The 18,582-nt window shown below is 44.7% G+C and overlaps 1 protein-coding gene across 2 annotated transcripts in view; it reads right to left on the minus strand.

The window, feature by feature from the left end:
- Positions 1–706: 706 nt before the first annotated feature.
- The window catches only part of WWC1 (WW and C2 domain containing 1), a 63,666-nt gene continuing 45,790 nt past the window's right edge, over positions 707–18,582 (minus strand). For both annotated transcript variants that reach the window (XM_057376018.1, XM_057376021.1), the window contains exons 11-23: positions 15,887–16,425; positions 11,654–11,762; positions 9,921–10,001; positions 9,472–9,558; positions 8,571–8,763; positions 7,644–7,796; positions 7,072–7,172; positions 6,169–6,316; positions 5,361–5,525; positions 3,875–3,967; positions 2,810–3,040; positions 1,963–2,084; positions 707–1,446 (exon numbers count right to left, since the gene is read on the minus strand). In XM_057376018.1, the coding sequence (XP_057232001.1) occupies positions 1,380–1,446; positions 1,963–2,084; positions 2,810–3,040; positions 3,875–3,967; positions 5,361–5,525; positions 6,169–6,316; positions 7,072–7,172; positions 7,644–7,796; positions 8,571–8,763; positions 9,472–9,558; positions 9,921–10,001; positions 11,654–11,762; positions 15,887–16,425 (2,089 nt within the window). In that variant the 3' untranslated portion in view covers positions 707–1,379. The remainder of the gene's footprint in view (positions 1,447–1,962; positions 2,085–2,809; positions 3,041–3,874; positions 3,968–5,360; positions 5,526–6,168; positions 6,317–7,071; positions 7,173–7,643; positions 7,797–8,570; positions 8,764–9,471; positions 9,559–9,920; positions 10,002–11,653; positions 11,763–15,886; positions 16,426–18,582) is intronic.

The following is an 18,582-nucleotide window of genomic DNA, read 5'->3' on the forward strand; positions in this document are numbered from 1 at the left end:
CCATGAGGGAATGCGGCGCTGGGAACGGGGCCCGCGGCTRATGCCGACACCCTCAGCGGGAAAAGGGGAAAGCGAGAGGGAAGGGGAATAAAGGAAAGGGAAAAAGAAGGCAAAGCACACCAAGGGGAAGAGAGAAAGCGAGGGCTGGGGACAGTGGAAAGGGAGGGAGAAGGGCAGCTCCACAGGCTCCCCAGCCCCCGTTGTGTCAGCACCCAGCACCTTCACGGGTGAAATGTGTCCCGTCCCAGCAGCTGGGTACAAGGTGGGCACAGGGAATGGACAGGGAGGGAGGAAAACAGCAAGGGAAGGACTCAGGGCATGGCTGGAGCTGTGTCAGGACAGGGTTGGCTGGATATCAGGGAAAGGCTCTTTCCCCAGAGGGTGGTGGGGCACTGAACAAGCTCCCCAGGGAATGGGCACAGCCCCAAGGCTGCCAGAGCTCCAGGAGCGTTCGGACACTGCTCCCAGGGATGCACACGGTGGGATTGTGGGGTGCCTGTGCAGGGACAGGAGTGGGCTGGATGATCCCTCTGGGTTCCTTCCAACCCAGGACATTCCAACATTATATGAAAGGTGTCAGTTCCAGTGTCTTGTGTGACTTGTGAAAAGCTATATCCTTCCAGCTGGTTACGGGAAAGAACCCCCGTTTAGGTGCCAGGGCATGAGAAGATTCACACAGGAAAAAAAGGAAAAAGGCAGGTTTGTCCAGAAAGGTCACTTTATTGGAAAAACCTAAAATGGACGTTAAACCTGCAGCCCTCCTCCCACAGCAGTGGTTTCAACGGGCTCCCCACGTTACCTTAACAGACCCATTACAGACATGAGCTGCAGTACAAATGTTAAAAGTGCAAGTATTCTGAACTTCACACCTACTCTTATGACCTGGCAGGAAACACAAATGCTTCACAGCTCACARAGAATTCGTTCACAGCACTCGGGAGTCCCAGCTGGCTCCCTGCATTCCCCACAGGGTACAAAATACATCACTCAGAGGAGAGTCCGATGCAGAACATTATAGAAGGTAGGGGTGAGGTTCCTTCAAATTTATTTTATTGCAGTAAAACCTCTAAAAGGTAGAGCTGTACAAAAAGTCTAAACAGCATTATTTAAGAATAACAGCACCTTACGCTGCATTTGTTCTTATTTAAAATTCTATTTCCCAAAAATACATTCCTAAATATACAAACTATACAATCTTGTCACTTTAATGCTGGTTTCTGTGATGATATAACTTTAACCTAAAAATCTTCAAAACATCCACATACTGACAAAAGCTCTAAATATACAAATGCCTCGGTACCTTCATAATACCACATAAATAACTTCAAAACCCAAACTGCATTTGTAGAATTGTCCAGAAAGCAAATACTTTATGGTGATCACACGTCGTCTGCAGAGAGTGTTGGGATGTTTATTCTTGGCCGTGTGAAAAACGCCATTTTCTCTCTGAAAAAAAGATCATCAGTTGTTAACGTAACAGAAATCTTGCCAGAAATATCCACCATCCACATGAGAATTGATCCGTCAGCTGTCCCCACAAGGAGCAGATGTACATCCTCTCACAGCCTACACCTTTGATTTACCTATCAGACATGAGGCTRCAGTTAAACCCGCAATACTGACTTTACCAAAAGCCATTTCAGAAAGGCTTGGGGTTTTTTTCCTTTCTGGTTCTGTTACTTGGGGAAGCCAAGGGCTGCTTCTGTGCTAAAGAATTTGTTGCCAGATAGGGAATGACTTGGGAGAGCTGCTGGTTGCTTTGATCATGTACATTGCTGCAACTGATTTCCCTCTCAGACCTTATACTTTGATATGAAAATACAAGAGTTCTTAATAAGCAGAACAGTTTTTATTTAAGCAGAACAGTTAACTACTTCTGMAGAGATTAGTCTTCCCCATCAGCATCTCAGCCACAGACAAATCATGGTAGATGAGTTTTTCCTCCCCTTTATCTGTAATTACCTGAATGACTGTACTTCCAGAGGCTCCTTCCGACTCTGCCCTCGCAGCCTGTGGACATCCTTGGCAGCAGCTCTCATCATTTTATCRGCCTTGAGCTCACACTTATGATCTGGATTTTGCACCTAAATGAATAATGGAGAAGAGTTGTTTGTGTTTCCAGGAGGAATTATCCTAACTGACCTCCAAACGCAGCAGTATTTCAGCTGCAGGTCTGAGGAGTTTGGAAACTGTTGACTCTGGAAATCACAAGCCACAGAAACTAAACTGAAGCTTGTCAACTAACCATTCTAATGGAGAGARCTTTCTGTAAGGTCTCCTTCCAGCCTGTGTAAGAACAATGGCTTCTGTCAGAACTCTCTTTTGTATCTTCCCGACAGATCTTTTAAGGCAGAAGATGAGCACACACAAGCATACTGCACCCCAAAAAGCACCTCACACCAACTCCCTCCTACACCTGGTGCCAGCATTCCTTGGTGTCTGCCTGGTGCCAGCAGAGGRGCCTGAGAAATCCCAGCAGCTGAGGAAGAGCCCTGTACACGGGGGAGGGTGAGATGTAGAGTAAGGCAAGTGCCAACCACCACAYAGCACACCTCCTGCAGCCTGGGAGGCCACACTTGGCAGAACAGATGGCATTTGTGACTTCTCCTGTTTGCACCTCTGCTGGGGCAGGAAATCTCTGCGCTGGTAAATGTAGGTGCTCAGGTCTAACAGCTTGATAGAGCCATATGTGGAAGACAAGAGTGACAAACAGTGCTGAGCCTTCCCTTTCTGACTGTCCAGAGTCCCAGTTTCCCAAATCACATTTCTCCAATAAGTGGAATGAAATCCCAAGGCAGGCATTACTCACTCGTTTCTCCACAAGCCTCAGCAGCAGTCGAAACCTCTCATCGTCCTTCACCCACTGTGGTAACTCTTTTTCCCCCTGACTTTGAGCTTGTTCCAACTGTTCCTTCAGTTCCCTCAGCACAGAGATCTCCTGAACCAGCTGGTYGTGCCAGGTTTTTGAAGCCTGCAGGTCCAGCTCCAGGTCCAGTGAGGTGCGGATCAGGCGCTCTGTGCCGAAGGACTTGACTGAAGGCTGGAAAAGAAGAGATGTATGAACACTCTGAGCAGAACTGTCCCAACCACTCCRCCCAGGAGGTGCCAAACACATCATGAGACCCATCTTTCTGATGCCTCTCTTCACACAAACCATCTCTAGTGGTCCTGCTTTCTAGTCTGTCTCATACCACAAACTCAAGGAATTCTTATGGTAAGTGTTTTGATTTCTGTGCTTCCTCTTCCAAGTTCTTGCTTGGCAGCTTCTCCAAATCACACCAGTCTTGCTTGCACACCTTCCTCCTAAGTTTAATGTCTCATCCTCAGATGGATCCACACTGCTGCAGAAAAACCTGTGACTGCTTTTTTCAGTAACATACTGCCTTCTGCTACCTCCAAACACAAGCTGCCCAAGAAAACCATCTCCTTAGGAGTTCAGTGTCAGTATCCTGGGGGAATTTCAGTGATTGCCATCACAGCGGGCACAGGGGCTCACTGTGTGCCATGGTGTCACTACAACCTGAGGATCTGAGACATCCTTCTCATCTTCTTTCCCAGCTCCTCAAATTTATAATAAATACTTAATAATCTCATAACAATAAATGCAGCAAAACTGTGCTACTCCTCTAAGAAAATGGAAAACACCAGGAACCACCTAAATTAATTAATTGTTTTAACTGCGTTACAACTTAAACATTCCCCTCACATTCTGATATATCAAAGAATCGTTGAGAGCCTTCTCACACACAAAGAAAAGTTGGTGAATGAAAGCATGTGGCAACTGATTTATGTTTGCAAATTTTTCCTTTGAAACAGTTTTCAGGGTTTTGCAAGTGTCTGTGCTAGAGAAAAAAAGAAGTGGTGATGTTCTTACCCGTTTCACTCTGACACTTCGTCTCTCCATTGCATTYCGAACGAAGGGGGGCTTTTTGGAGAGTGTGGAACTGTCACTATCACTGCGATTCAGCTGGAAGGGAAGGTGAAAACCACAGCTTTGTTATGCAAGAAATACAAGCAGTGCATACACACACTACCAGCAAGACCAGAGGTTGTTGTAAGCAGAACTATGAAATTTGTGAAAGGCAGGCAGCTGTCACCCCAGTCTGAGTACACAGCATGCACTTGGCACAGATCCTGCCACAAGCCTTGAACTCTGGCCCTTTTTGGGAATAGGCTGTGAGCAAAGAGAGACACTAAGTTAGGGTATGATATGGGACTCCACCCTGCTGCTCTTCTCCTGTGCAAGTAACTAGGCTGGACAAAACAGCACAGAAAAATAAGCTCGTAGTAGTAGTAGCAATAATAATAATAACAACAGCAACAACAATAATAATAATACTCTTTTCTACCATATGTAAACCATAGGACTATTTTATTAGAGATTTCTGTTTTCTCTAATCTGTATTTTTCTGTAACCTGTATTTAAGCTAGTGGTGGAAGAGGCAGGTTTACCTGAAAGCTGTSCCCCCACTGGGTTTATCAGCTGAAGAGTTGCCATGTTACACACACACAGCCTGCCTTCTTTTGTGATTATTTGCAGACCCTTACAAAGAACTCAGCTCAAGTTCAAGGGCTAAATTCCCTTCTGATGTCCCTTCTGAAAGCTGTGGGAGAAGTGGAACAGTGGGACCTGCAGGTCCTGGGACACAGCCCCTGTGCCACCCAAGCACAGGGCAYTGCTGTAAGGTTTGTTCCTCTGGAAGCACTGCCTCTGAACCAGAAAGAACCTGCACAGCAAATCTGGCTCAGCTGGATCAAGAGCTTGCCCATATGTGATAAAAGACACTGCTCGCTTGTCTGCCAATTCCACTTAAAAGACAAGATATTTATAGTTTATTCTGMCCCTCAATTCAGGAAATAATTGTGAACAAACATTTCAAAGCAGGGGAAATGACATCTGACCCAACACATGGCCTATCCAGTYACCTTCAGACAAAGCACATTGGTACTTTCAGGTTTCCACAGGTTTTTTGCTGATATTATCAGAYACTGACCTTTATATTTCTGTCAAGGTTTTATGTTCACCTCATCTAAAATCAGGTGGGCACAGCTAACTCAGTTCAAGTTAGCACAGAACACTTAAAGCAGCAGGAAACTGTTTAACATGCAGCTTATTCATCACTGTCTTACAGCAGCCCTTCCAGGTCAGTCTGGGCRTCTCAGCAAGCTGCATGTACCACAAATATACGTGCACATGAATCTGATGAATTTGTGCTTAACACTGTGAGTTCCAAGAAAGATACTGTCCAGGAGGTGAGGACAGAGCAGCTTCTGAGGTCAGAGCGGGAGAGAAGAAAGCACTGAAAAAATTCACACTGAGTGAAAACAAGCACTTGTAAGCTCGTATTTCCTTTTCTTACCCGACACACGTACTGACTCTGTGGTCCTGGTGAGAATGTTTTKGAGCGGATGATGGTGCTACCCCTGACAAACTGAGTTTGGGGTGGATTCGCTGCTCTTTTGTCTTTTGGACGAACTACAGTTGAGGACTGTGCAGGGCTCTCTGTGTTGGTCTCTTTGTCCACCTGAAAGACACAGAGTGCAGTGTAAATGCCAGCTTCTGTGTGCCCAGGACACGCCCAGCGCTGTCTGACAGCCACATCTGCATTCAAACCCAGGTGTTCTTCAGCCCTTCTCGTGCAGGGTGTCCTGGCATTTGGCTCCTGGAGCTCTGCTGCATCAACTGCACTGCTTCCCAAGGGCTCTGCATCCACTGACTGCTGTACAACACAATTGATTGCAACGGGCTTTGCCTGTGCATCCAGCCCATCGCTGTGACCTGGCAATCCCACAGAGAGCAGGTGTGATTTTAAAGACTGTTATCTTGTCTTGCATCTGCAGCAAAGATCCCAATCGATGTACAGGGAGCTGTGTATAGAACACCTCTGTTTGTCTACAGCTGCATTACACAGATCAAAAACCACTGTCACATTAATGAAAACAGTCTTCAGCAGCAGCAAAAAGAAGGCATGACACAGTGCTGTAGTAACTGTGAGACAAAATGGTCACACAGAGCTATTTACAAGGATTTCAGGTAGCTAAACGTTTAATCATCCATGGTAAACTTTCAAATAACTGCTGTTGCCTGGSTCAGCTCAGGAACAACCCAGTCAACTGAGCAACAGGAAGCTTAACCAATCTTTCTGGTTCAAAGGCCTTTGACTGTACCTTCACTGCTGTTTCTGTGTGCAGCTGGGAATTCAGACCTTCTTCCGTTTCCCACAGCGATTTTCGGGGACAGTATTCTTCCTCCTCTTCTGCTTCATTTTCACTGATCTCATCCTGYTCTTCCAGATCAGGAACCTCTTCATCTTGCCTGAAAGGAACACCTTTGTTAATGAACAGGCCTGCTGTGGACAATACTCTGGTGCTGGAGCAGGAGGTACTTCTTGTAAGCTGCTGGACAGAAACATGTCCTCAAGGCAGCCAGTTGTACTTGGCAGGCCCTGTAGCCACTGAGATCACACAAACACAGGCTTAGGAAGGAGAGAAGCTGCACCAGAAGACAACATTACAGCCAAAAACTTCATCCTGATCCAGCCTCAAAAGAAGCCAGGTGAGGGTTCAGCCATGTGGTCYGAGATTAAGGCAAGTGCATCTTGAGGGGAGCTCTCAGGGTGCCATTAATTTCAGTTRCAAAGTGTTACTGGACAAAACTGAAGCACTGTTTTAACATCCTTTTCAGCTCTTTTGAACTCACAGCAGGCTTTTCCATCAATCCCATTGGTTAGGCTTGCTTTCTATTTCAAATGTTGAACTTCTTTAAGGAAATCTGAATCAGAACCATATAAAGAACAGCCACATTGAAATTCAAGCGAAGCCTTGCACCAGAGTGAAGTTTTCAGGACATCCATAGAGGACTGTACAAATAACAAAATTAGCATAGTGCTACTGACAATTTTCAACATTTCAACAGCTTTGTTCTCATTTCTAAGCACAACCTCCAGAACAGAAGAAACAGGATTTTTCACCAAAACAGAGGAAGAAGAAGCCTCCCACAGCTCAGTATCATCTGCTTTCTCCTCTCTACCCAAATGCTCTGATCACAACAAGAGGATGGATGCCACCTACCAGCTCTCTCCACTAGTTAAAGTGCTTCTGCTTTCCTCCAGTTTCTTCTCCACAGCTTCCAGTTCAACAGCTGTCTGCTCCAAGAGTGCTGAGACAGAGTCCTGAGGAGAGCAAGAAGCTTCTTGTGAAGAAATGACTCTCAGAGCCTGGTGCACTGGCTGCCTTCGTGGTGAGAACAGCCCCAGAGCAGTGCCCAGCCCTCCTGCACACCCAGAGCCTGGTGCAGCCCCCAGTTCCCCCACTGTGCAGCTCCAGGGTGGGCACCTTCTGTGCTCTGCWTGGGCAAACTCTACCTTSASCCACCCAGCAAGTTCAGKGGGTGGGCAGAGAKGCTGSAGCTCACACATCACTGACACCACTYCAYGCTCAGCTTCCCAAGGGGCAGACTGCAGTRAGGATTTAGCCCAGAACAAGGGCATATTTGGGATCAAGAGTTAATTATTTCACTGCACTTAACATTTTCAAGTTATAAACACACCAGCCATCACTTCTYCCCTATTGTAACAGCCACACAAACCCTCTTGTTAGTCCCATTTAGAAGACATTTGTTCAATTTAAGCAGTTGTTCTTACTGTTTTTTCAGTGCAGGGTACTTCAGAGTGGCTGTTTCCTTGTTTACTTTTCCTGTTCTGCTTCTGCTGATATTTATAACTAAGGAGGTTGTACCAACGGGTTGATTTCTCTCCGGATCTACATATTTCAGCAAGGCTAATTTGTGCTCCACCCTATKGAGAGCAAAACCACAGTTTTAGCGTAAATACTAAAATGAACAACCACCACACCAGTCAGAAGAAATCRGAAAATTGAAAATGAAAAGTGAAAATCCAGGACTGCTTGATTTTGGTAAATGACAAAAATTGCCTGTTWATCCCATTTCAACACTAGTAATGCTTATGTTAATTCTTTTTAGCATTGTCTAGGGCTTTCAATCTAAGCAGCAAGTGTTTCACTACAACTCCAATGTACAAGAATCCAGAAGTATGAACAGTGCTACTGCAGCAGGGATTAATTACCGCCAAAGCTTCAAAGWAAAAGAGAAAAGAACAGRAGAGGGTARCTCCTTTTCAAGAAATTTCTAAGGCTGAGAAAAATCACTGCACAAACCCAGATATTCTAGCTCTGTGTATCGCATTTCTTTTCATCTGCCTTGTCCTTTTTTACTGCATTACATTTAGTGCACAACCAAACCAAAGTAATTGGTTCGCAATTACAATACCATAAATGTTTCCAAAAGGAAGAAAAATAGACTTTGACATCAAATCATGAGAGGAGAAATAACTAGAGGTCTGACAAGGTAGTTCTATAATAAAACATTTATCTAATAATTATTTTTGYTGATGAAACTTGTCATTGCAAAGAATGCTGCGGGGCAGGGACCACTTAGCTGAAGATTATCAGGAAGACTTTCACAGAAATTGCCATATCGCAGAGTGCACAATCGTGTCTCACTAAAAAGAGGAAACAAACACCAAGTTATTACAACAGAGCTGGATACTCACCAAACATTCTTCAAGGTGAGACTTATCTACAGTGCAAACATCGACCCTCAAAGTCTTCTGGCGCAGAGCTGGGTAGGAGATGGAAACCCAGAACACTTCATTGTACACGAGATTGTCGGCAGCSTCCATCGGGCGCGTGCGGAACAAGCAGCTGGTGCTCTCGGAGCAGGGCAGCACAGCCACACGGATGTTCCTGTGGAGACAGCACTGCCTCAGCACTGCCCTCCAGGAGGGCAGCTCCCCCCAAAAATCCCCACGTGAAAGCCATCCTAAGCAGTCTGGACACTGCTGTCCTTTCCTGTTCTTGGGAGCAGCGGTCAATGAGCAAAAAAGGAACACCTTGTCACAGCACCAGAGATGTGAAGTGGCATGAGTGGCTTCTGAATCTCGTAATCAGACATTGTGGCATCCTGTTTTACATGGTTGTTTACATCTGTGCAACCTGTCACACTGCTCACACCCTTCTGTATGTAGGAACAGCAAAAATGAACCAGATTTTTGTCAGCTTACTCAGCACACAGCTCAGTTTAAAGACATTGTGCTTGGAATGAGTTCAGAAGTAGCTGCACATCTTCCCACCCCCAAGGGTGTTCTGTAGCAGAATGAACTCCCCTTTCTCCACTTGATGCAGGTGTTCAAGGCACTGCAGCAATTAAGAACTTCACCAGCCAGTGCTAATTCCAGGCAAGTCTTTTCCAAGCAAATACAGACCTTTAAGGAAGAAACTGCCCCTTATTTCAGTTTACAGATTTATTAGTTCCTAAGTGTGGCCACACAAAGTATAGAAACACTTCAGGAAGGGTAAATTTTTAAGAGTGTGAAAAATCATAAGCCAATCTCACTTTCGTTCTCACTAGGATCCAATAAAAAWGTATCAAATGTGTTTATTTCATCCACTTACACTTTTTGATCTTGTTGTAACAGCAGTGCTGGAACATTACTCAGCTGGATGACCAGTATTGCAAATTGTTTGTTTTTGTCATCATATCTGAATTGGRAAGACACAGAAAAGCATTATTATTAGTCTGCCTTGGGCTGCATGGATGAGTATTCCACTTCTTTCATTAACACAAACAACACTAAAAATTTACAAACAAGACAACACTATAATGGGACCATAACTTGCCTGTAAGTTTAAAACAAAACCATTTTATACAGTTCTGTATTACATGCAGCTCTGCTACCAGAACATCCAGAATACAGAACAGTGCAGAACATCSAGAACTTAAGAACTCAGATACAATRGACAGCAATGATAKATGATATTTAAATATTTAAATTAGCCTAACAACCATAGTGTTTTCTTGGTTTAGTTAGGGTTTCTTTGATAAGTCTATTAATTACACTTACTTCATTGCAATTTGCACTTTGGCTGTTCCAGCTGCTTCTGCATCATCGCTGTCAAACACCATCASTTCTGACACACATGGTCTGAAATGAATCAACAATTAAAGATATGATTTGCCTCTTATTCAAGTGTTTGCATTTAGGTGATMCAAGATCTTTTCCCTTCCATTCAGGGGTTGGCTATATGGATTTTGTAAAATTAGCACCTAAAAGAAAGCCCATTTGAGATGTAAGTGCAATCAGCCTTAGAGGTATGTATTACAGTGCTTATCAGCAGAAAGTCATATGTCTTCCCTCTTCACTGCCAAAGAAAAAGCCACACAAAAGACTGCAAAAATAAGGCAGTGGGGGATTTTTAAAGGGTTCCCTTGACTGGTTTTTAGTAAAAACAGCTGACTGCCCAGCAAGAGAAATGTGACTTAACAACTGCAATCCTGTCCTGCATCATGACAGCAAAAATTTTCAACTTTTATTAGATTTAAGTAATTCCTTTGTTTCTTTAAGAAATCAGACTTTCTTAAGCACATTAAAAGTGACAGAGTACACTGASTGGCCTTGCTGGAAACAGCTATTCTGCCTCATTTCCCTCCCAATGTATTCCTCCTCCCAASTTTAATGCACTGAAAGTCCCCAAAACTACATTCACTGTCTAATTGACTGAAAAGGCTATGCTGTAGCACATGAAAACAGGATTAGCATTCTTCTCTAAGTGTTTTCCATATTGCTGCTTAGCACTGTCTGCATTTCGATACATTCCAGCTGCAGAGGGTGCTCACCCCACCCTCCCCGTTTGGACAGGCACCAAAAGGACACTGCGGGCACCACAGGGGGTGGTAAACTGATAACCCAAATAACACCAACATCAGACATGTGAGTGTGATGGGATCCCTTCTCTAACTGTCCCACTCCCCTCTGCACAGAGTCCCTACCCTGCTGAGGGGACACAGGGCCCTGGGACACCCTGAGCCCAGGAGAAGCAATGCAAATTGTCAAAGTGAATTGTGCTGTGAACATAAAAAATACTCATTTATCTAGAAAACTAATGAAGATAACTAATGACTGAGGGGAATCTCAGATGAGCAATTTTTCACCCCCACAGTTGTTCTGCAACTAATGACCATATAACTCACCTCAATGGTAATAAAAACAGTGGGAAAACCCATGTTAGATGCCAAACCTGGCACCAGTAAGATCAGTGCAGTCCAGTGAACTACTTGACAAAGCCCCCACGGAAAGCCAGCAAGAGCAGTGACTCCCAGCTGTGCCCTGAGTGGGAGAAGTCCTGCAGGCACCACAATCCCGCTCTCGTTCCAAGCACTTGGGAGCTGCATCACAGCACCAGCACATCCATGAGGCAGATCAAGGTCATCTTGGTCTCTTCCTTAGACATCCCAGAGTCCTCTCACGCTGACTGAGGGCTGTCACTGACTGAGCTTTACACCTGCCAGATGGCTCAGCTCCCCCCACCCGGGCAGCAGCCACAGCTCACCAGCACCTTCACAACCAGGCCAGCTGTTCAAACAGCTCTCTTTCAGCTACTTGTATTAGGGGAAGCATAGGTCATTTTGATAAGCAAATTCAGCCTGCTCGTGGTCTTTTCACAAGTATTAAGAAACCTGAGATTGAGAACTTTATCCACTGAATTGCAAAAAAAGGTGATAACCAGCAGTATTCCAGCTGACTTTAGTGCAAAGCTGAGCCATTGGCTTTGTCCTGAAGAGAGATGTGATATCTACCTTTGCACAGATGCCTCGTACACCCCACTGTCTCCAGCAACAGACTCRTCAGACACTGCAGCTGACACACCCGCCACCTTCAGTGCCGTCCCTCCAGCTGTGCTTATACCTGTCAGAAAAGCACAGAGAAAAACCAAAAGCAGRTGTTAATGAAAACAAACTGTGTGGATAAGCAGCAGCTTTTCTTATTATCCTCCCCTTGAATTGATTTTTTTCCCCACCCCGGTGTGATTAAGCAACAGCACATTTCTGAAGATGGAGAGGACACAGGTAGGGTGGGCTGAGCTCAAAGGTGGCCATGAAGTGAGGGAATGTGCCCAACTGCCCAGGAGAACAGGAAGTCCTGGGAAAACGGGAGGAATAGTCTGTGGCGGAGCTGCTAGCAGGGTTCCATGGCACAGGCAGTGCCCATTTAATCCTGGGCCCTGCAGCAGTGTAAGGGCTGAGGTTACACTGAGTTGTGCTGCGTGTGTTACAGCTGCCTGCCCAACACACCTCCCTGGCTAGGGATCCTTGCAGGCAATGCCAGGARAGGCTTCCAAAGCCCTGGAAAGGCAGGGAGGTACCCCTGACACCAYGGGCAATGTGCAGCAGCAGCAGAACTTCTAAATTGTAGTGAACTTATAAATATGAAGCAACAAAGCAGCTCCTRCTGCAAGGCACCCTCAGCAGGCAGKGGTCATTCTGCTCMCAGCCACCGMGAGAGCAGGGCTGGGCAGGCACTGCTGACTGAGCTCTGGCCAGGCAGGGATTATGTGCAGCTGCATATCCCACCCACAGAATTTATATCAAGGTTAGGTTCAAGAGGGAAACAGCAAAAAACACCACCTGCCTACTACCCCTAAACCCAAAAGTTTGTGTACACAGGACAAAAGGTAGGTCCAGAAAGAGCAAGTTAACCATCTGAACATGGAGAGAAAGAGAGATGATAGCATTTAAAACTGCAGCCACATGCAGGAATCCAGGGAAAAGGAGACAGGGAAGAGAAACCAAAGAAGGTGAAGCAAGGAGTTTTGAACAGAGGTGWTATCTCACACTAATTTCTTGTGCTACAAAACAGGGAAAGATTCTCCCTGGAAATCTGCAAATTCTGCACCTTTTGAGTCGAACATTTCTGAGGAGAGAAGCTGCAGCCAAGAGTCTGGAGAACTCCATCTGGCAGCGTGGCTAACGAGTGCTGGGCTATACCCAGCTCTTGGCTCTCCTCCTCTGCCAGGGATGTGGGACACCTGCTCCAAGAGCCAGGAGGTGCCATGTGGCACCCTGGGAGCAGCTGGAACCCCATGGCAGCAGAGCAATACACTCCTCTCCAACGGGATTTTGTTTTATAGAAGAGGCCCTTCAATCTCATAGACTTAGAAAAGCACGTGACCCCAAACCAATATATGGTTTCCAATGCATGTTTTCTTTACTGCAAAGCAAGCTGGGGTTTTGGTTGGATTTTTTTGGGTTAGAGTTTATTTTTTCAGATTTGTTTTGTGTTGTTTTCTTCACAGTCTCACAAAGCCACTTAAAGAATTAAAACCAGCTTTGAATAAACTGGTGAAAAAGTGTGCAWGGGTTCTGGAACACCATAAGGACTTGTAAGGATTTAAGGACTTGTAAGCCAACAGTAGAGGGTGCTGCAGGTAACCCCAATCCTTTGGGACACCTGTGCTCTTTGGGCCCATTTATCCACTGACTTTTTGACACCACCACTGAATGGCATTTCTCATTTTGGTATCCCCATGGGACCATTGGACAGAAATAGAATGTCCAGACCTTYTCCCCATAGGCCAACCCACATGAATAGAAGTTAGCACTTAACACAATATAGCAGTCATTAACTGGAACAAATGGATCCATTTAATGCTGGCATTCCCAGTTTAATCCATMCATCCTGCCAGGACCAGGTCCCTGCAGTGCTCTGGATCACAGAGCTGCAGCTATGTGGGCAGGGTCAAAACTTGTTTCCCCAATGCTGCTTCACACTCCTAGTCCATGGTTTTAACAGGAGAATACCTTCTCCACTGGCTGGTTTCCTAAATCTACTTCTTTGGGTTTTACACATCAAATGCTGCTCTGGGAATCCCTTTACACAGAGCTTGCTCACTGGGAAAGGCACTGTAAGTTGGTCTCCACACACCAAGCCTCTCCTTCTCCCTCAGTTCCCAATGCCATGTGGTCATTTTGACCCAGAAAGCCTCATTTTTGACCAGTTCCCCTGAGCACCTCGTGGCCAGGGGTGGAATAGTGAAAGTGCACAGTGATGACATGGGTTCTGCACAGCAGAGTACTAAAGTGTAAACCTGAATAAAGATGAACTTTCTTCTGAAAGTTCTTCTTTTTCCAGACCTGCCTTTCCTTACTGGTTTTACACGAAGCTCAGCCCTGCAAGTCTTAAACACTTTCATGCAGCTAATTAACACAAAATTTGGACTTTCAGATTGTAGCCTTAGGTCTCTGAAGAGGTATCACATTAAAAATAAAGTTAATGAACAGTTCAGAACTGATTCAACTCTCCTCCATATTTCCTAGCAGGTGGATAACACTACCKGTGTTCTTCACCTTTTGTTTCACTCATATCAATAATTTGAAGTTTGCTCTTCTCTTCCTGCCATTTYCCCTTCCATGGGCTCTCTGGGACACACCATGACAAAGCCTTGAAGAGTCACAGCATGCACTATCCTCATACCCAGACCATTTCATCACAGAATGCTGCACTGCCAGATTATTATAAGTTTTGCTGTTGGTTTCCCCCAAAGTGCTCACACATTCTTCAGACCTTATTTCAGTCTCAAAGGTAGCAGAGGTTCAGCTCTAACAGAAAGAAGCAGCAAAGCCCCYGGATACATTGTTCAGCTCTGCTTAGGACACGTGAGCATGCTTTGCCCAGGACTGACCACCCCAGATCCAGCCCTTGCATTTCGGGTGTTACATGGAACCCCCCCACCCCCAAAATGCCTGAGGAGCAAAATTTCATCTCATTATTGCCCTGAAATAAACTACTTATGGTGATTATTTTGTCTGCTGACTGGCTAACAGTGGTAATCACTTAATCTGCTTAACACCTGAGCTTTCACTTTAACAGCCTTGGCAAATCTTGAAGAGCTAAAAAGGTTAAAACTAATCAGTGCCCAGTTCTAATAAGAATAATTAGTGCTTCCTACTCAAATGCATAATACCTCTTGCTTGTAGGAAAATGGTAGCTCAAAGGGGAAGGTTTGCAYTTGTGTTTTTTATTGTGTTTTAAATAGTGTCAGCCTTCTTAATGCAGAAGGCGGTGGTAACACAGTACTGGCTCCCTTTATGCACACAGGCTGTTCAATAATCCTGCAGAAAACAGAAACAAACTGTGCTGCTGGTTGTTAGAGCTAGAGCTTCTTGCCTTTAAAGCTCTTCCTCACTGCAGCTACAAATCCAGTCCTTTCACTCCTTGCATTTACCCAGCTGCAGTCACAAGAGCTGCAGACAGGCCCTAGCACCGTGCCCTGGCTGTGCCAACTGCTTTCCATCCGCTCCAGCCCATCCATTCCAAGAGAGGATGAACCCTTCCCACCCACCAACAAGCCATATGCATACATGAGAACATCCACCATCTCTAAATGTCTTATTTTATCATGCTCACAATCTAAACACGTTTTTGTTGCTAAGAGACCAAAACAGAAGAATTCAAGCACAGCCTTGACATGTCTGCTCAGCTGAAATTAATAAATTCATTGCCACTGATTTAATGGGAACCAAAGCAGGATCTYATGCATACCAAGGTGGTGGGGAGAGATTATAATTATTATAATTATTATTATTATTATTATAATTTGTTAACTATTAAGCTAAATGGCTTTCCCAGCCCTCCTTAAAAGCTTGGTCAAAAACTTTGAATCAATATGGCACTTTGTGCCTCCCAAACCCAAAACAATAGATGACATTCTGAATAGTTTAATGCCAAATGAAACCAAGAATCCCACCACGACCATCTGCACATGAAATCCCTGTGATTTGTGTACACATGCATCTGTGCCCAATACTCACCTAAATCAGTCTCCTGCAAGACTCATTAGATCAGTATTTTTCGTGTACAAATTAAAACACCAACCCTTCCTCCCAAACAAGACAGAACACAGAGTTGAAAACRTTTTTCAACATAAAGATAACAAGATGACAGACAGCTTCTGACACACTTGCTTCTCGATGCTTTATGAACTACATTAAATATAAATGCATRCAGTGCATGCAAATCTTTTCTTACCATACCTTGCCCTAGATGTTTATCTCCTGCTCGAGGCTCTTCCAGTCTACAGTTGCCACTCCCAGTGTTTAGGGTRAGTTCTGACAGATTTGCACTTATCTCTGCATCATCAAAATCCATATGGCTTGAAAAGGCATCGCCAGCTAGGAGTGGGTCTATCACCAGTGGAGAGCAAGGTGGGGATGGAGAAGACAGAGATGACCTTGGGGACAGTGAAGTCATGGATTTGGGAGTACCAGACAAGGACCTCAGAGCCTGCATGCGACTCGTGGGATCTGCTTTTTGCGTTTTGGCWACTTCATCCTCGTGAATGGTGGTGATACAGCCCGATGGCCTAAACCCAGTGGCTCCTTCCAAGAGCAAGTCGAGCTTGTTTTGATATTCTGAGTCCAACTGCTCCAATTGCTCCAGGTGCTCGTAGTAGAGATCAGTGAAACTGGCTGAGGTGGACGAATCCTGGCTGGAGGTGGCAAGAGATCCTCTGCTAGACGCAAGAGAACCAGGGCTGCTGCTCGAGGAGAGGGAAAGCATGCTGGTGGAGAGACTGAGGGAAACAAGTCAGAAAACCATGACACTGTATCTTCTGATCTCTCAGGAAAACACTGCAGTGTTACCACATGTGTAAGCCCACAGGGTTTTGCTTTGTTAGCTCAGGCCACACGCATTAGTCCCCAGAGCAATCCCAAACCACAGCCCACRCAGCAGCAACGGTGGGTCACTGCTCAGCAGAACACTACCAGTCATACACATTGCTCTACTCACCGTATCCAACTCCTCAAAACAACTTTAATGAACACTTCCAAGCCAATTAAAATTAGTGACATCCCCCTCCTCCCACATCTCTCTGCAAAGTACCTATGGCTCCTGTTAACTTCCAAAGCAGACCACAAAAACCAGCAAGGCCCATGCAAGAAGATGAAGTTATTACAATGAACTGTCTGACCATATGGAAATTTTCTTCCATTTGCCTCGATCTTGGACCTGCAGCCAAAAGGCAATATCACAGCTGCCTGGAACTGGCCCTCAGAGATCATGACAGCCAGCAGTTCCCAGAAAGCTGGCAGGATTTATCCATGTGAAAACCTGCTACATGGAATCCAGGGCCAAGAGAGCAAGGGAAAAAGTTGGGGCTGGGCTCTGAAATCAATTCACATGCCTTATTTATCCCTCGAGTTCTAGGTTCAGAACATTACTGACAACAAAATTAATTTTAAGCAGGTGCTGAATGGAAGTCTGTTCAGATGAGAAAGTCCAGACACCACAGCACAGTTTCCTGCTCAGGAGACCCAACRCATATTCCAGTAGTGACTACAACATGTTCCATCTTTAGAAATTCCCTTTTATCCAACACTCCTGCTCTGCATAGTGAAGACCCTAACTTTAGACAGGGATTAGCTATTGAAAAATTTCTGAATATGTGTATGTGGCTGCAAWTGCCCACTGAAAACCAGTGAGATATTAATAAGCCTAATAATCCCTGATTTATTATTTATAGGGWAAAAGCTGGGAGCTACATTTGTATAATTATGTCCACGACCTTATGAGAAAAAGGCAAATATGCCATATTTAGCATAATTTTGGCAGAAGATGTCTTCTGCATTCGTATGACAGATGTGCACTGCATCACATTTGCTCAAAAAAGCTTCTGATAGATGTTTTTGCATATTGGCAGTATACATACATCTGTTGAAGCCTAATGAATTTACAGTTTTTCTGTGTGATTTTTCTCAATTTACTATGTAAAGGGAGTGGGCTTAAATTAATCTTTTCCTTATAAAAAACTGGGCTCGACTTCCTATCGTGCATGCCTTTGAATGCCAGACATTTTGCATTATGGGGTTAATWACAAACACTTATTCTTATGAAGGAGCATGCCAAGAACACTGGGCACATGGTTAGGAAGAAATTAGTTTCACATGCTTCTTGGTCACCTCAAAAGATCCCTAATCAGCTAGGTGAAATGAAAACATGATGCATTTCCACTGCATAAAAGCCTCACAGATAGCTATTCTCCATGCTGGCTTATTTACATGTCAGTCTTGCACTATGATTTCTTTCCAGTCTTTTCGGTGTCATCTTCACAAAATGAAACAGAATCCAAGTGGAGCAGAAGCTACAAACAGAGTAAATTCAGTACACACTGGTAGGAAAAAACCTCAACCAAACAAAAACCCCACCAAACTTTCTTGCTATCAGAATGATAAAAAAATTGTTTCAGCAAAATGATTTGGCCTTACTGCCTGCAGWCATGCATTAGTCTGGAAATAGCAATCCCTGTGTTCTTCCAAAACTACAGCTTGAACTAGAAGTCATTCTTTATACCATAGGAAGCACAACAGATTCAGGGATATCTCTATATATTGTCTACATTGCAAGCAACAGCACACTTGGAATTAGAGAAACATCATCATTCACACATTAACAYGTAGTTGCATTAGTAAGATTCACTCCACTTGCTGTGTGTTAAGCTGTCTTTAACATACTTTATTAATATAATGCTTCAGCAATTAAAACTTTAATTTTGGAAAACCTCAGCTATCCCTGATCACCTGAAATGGAAGGGGGTGTGCAAACTCTTGCTGTCAGACAGAGGCACCACCACGAGGTTGCTCAGCCCTTTGAAAAGCACCCATCTGAACTGATGTGTGATCCTAAGGCTTCTCTTTCCACTGACTACACAGGGGCCCTGGTCACTACCACA

This window comes from Malurus melanocephalus, unplaced genomic scaffold, assembly GCF_030028575.1.
Source record: "Malurus melanocephalus ecotype Western Australia unplaced genomic scaffold, MMel_1.1 scaffold_268, whole genome shotgun sequence".
NCBI classification, from domain to species: Eukaryota; Metazoa; Chordata; class Aves; order Passeriformes; family Maluridae; genus Malurus; species Malurus melanocephalus.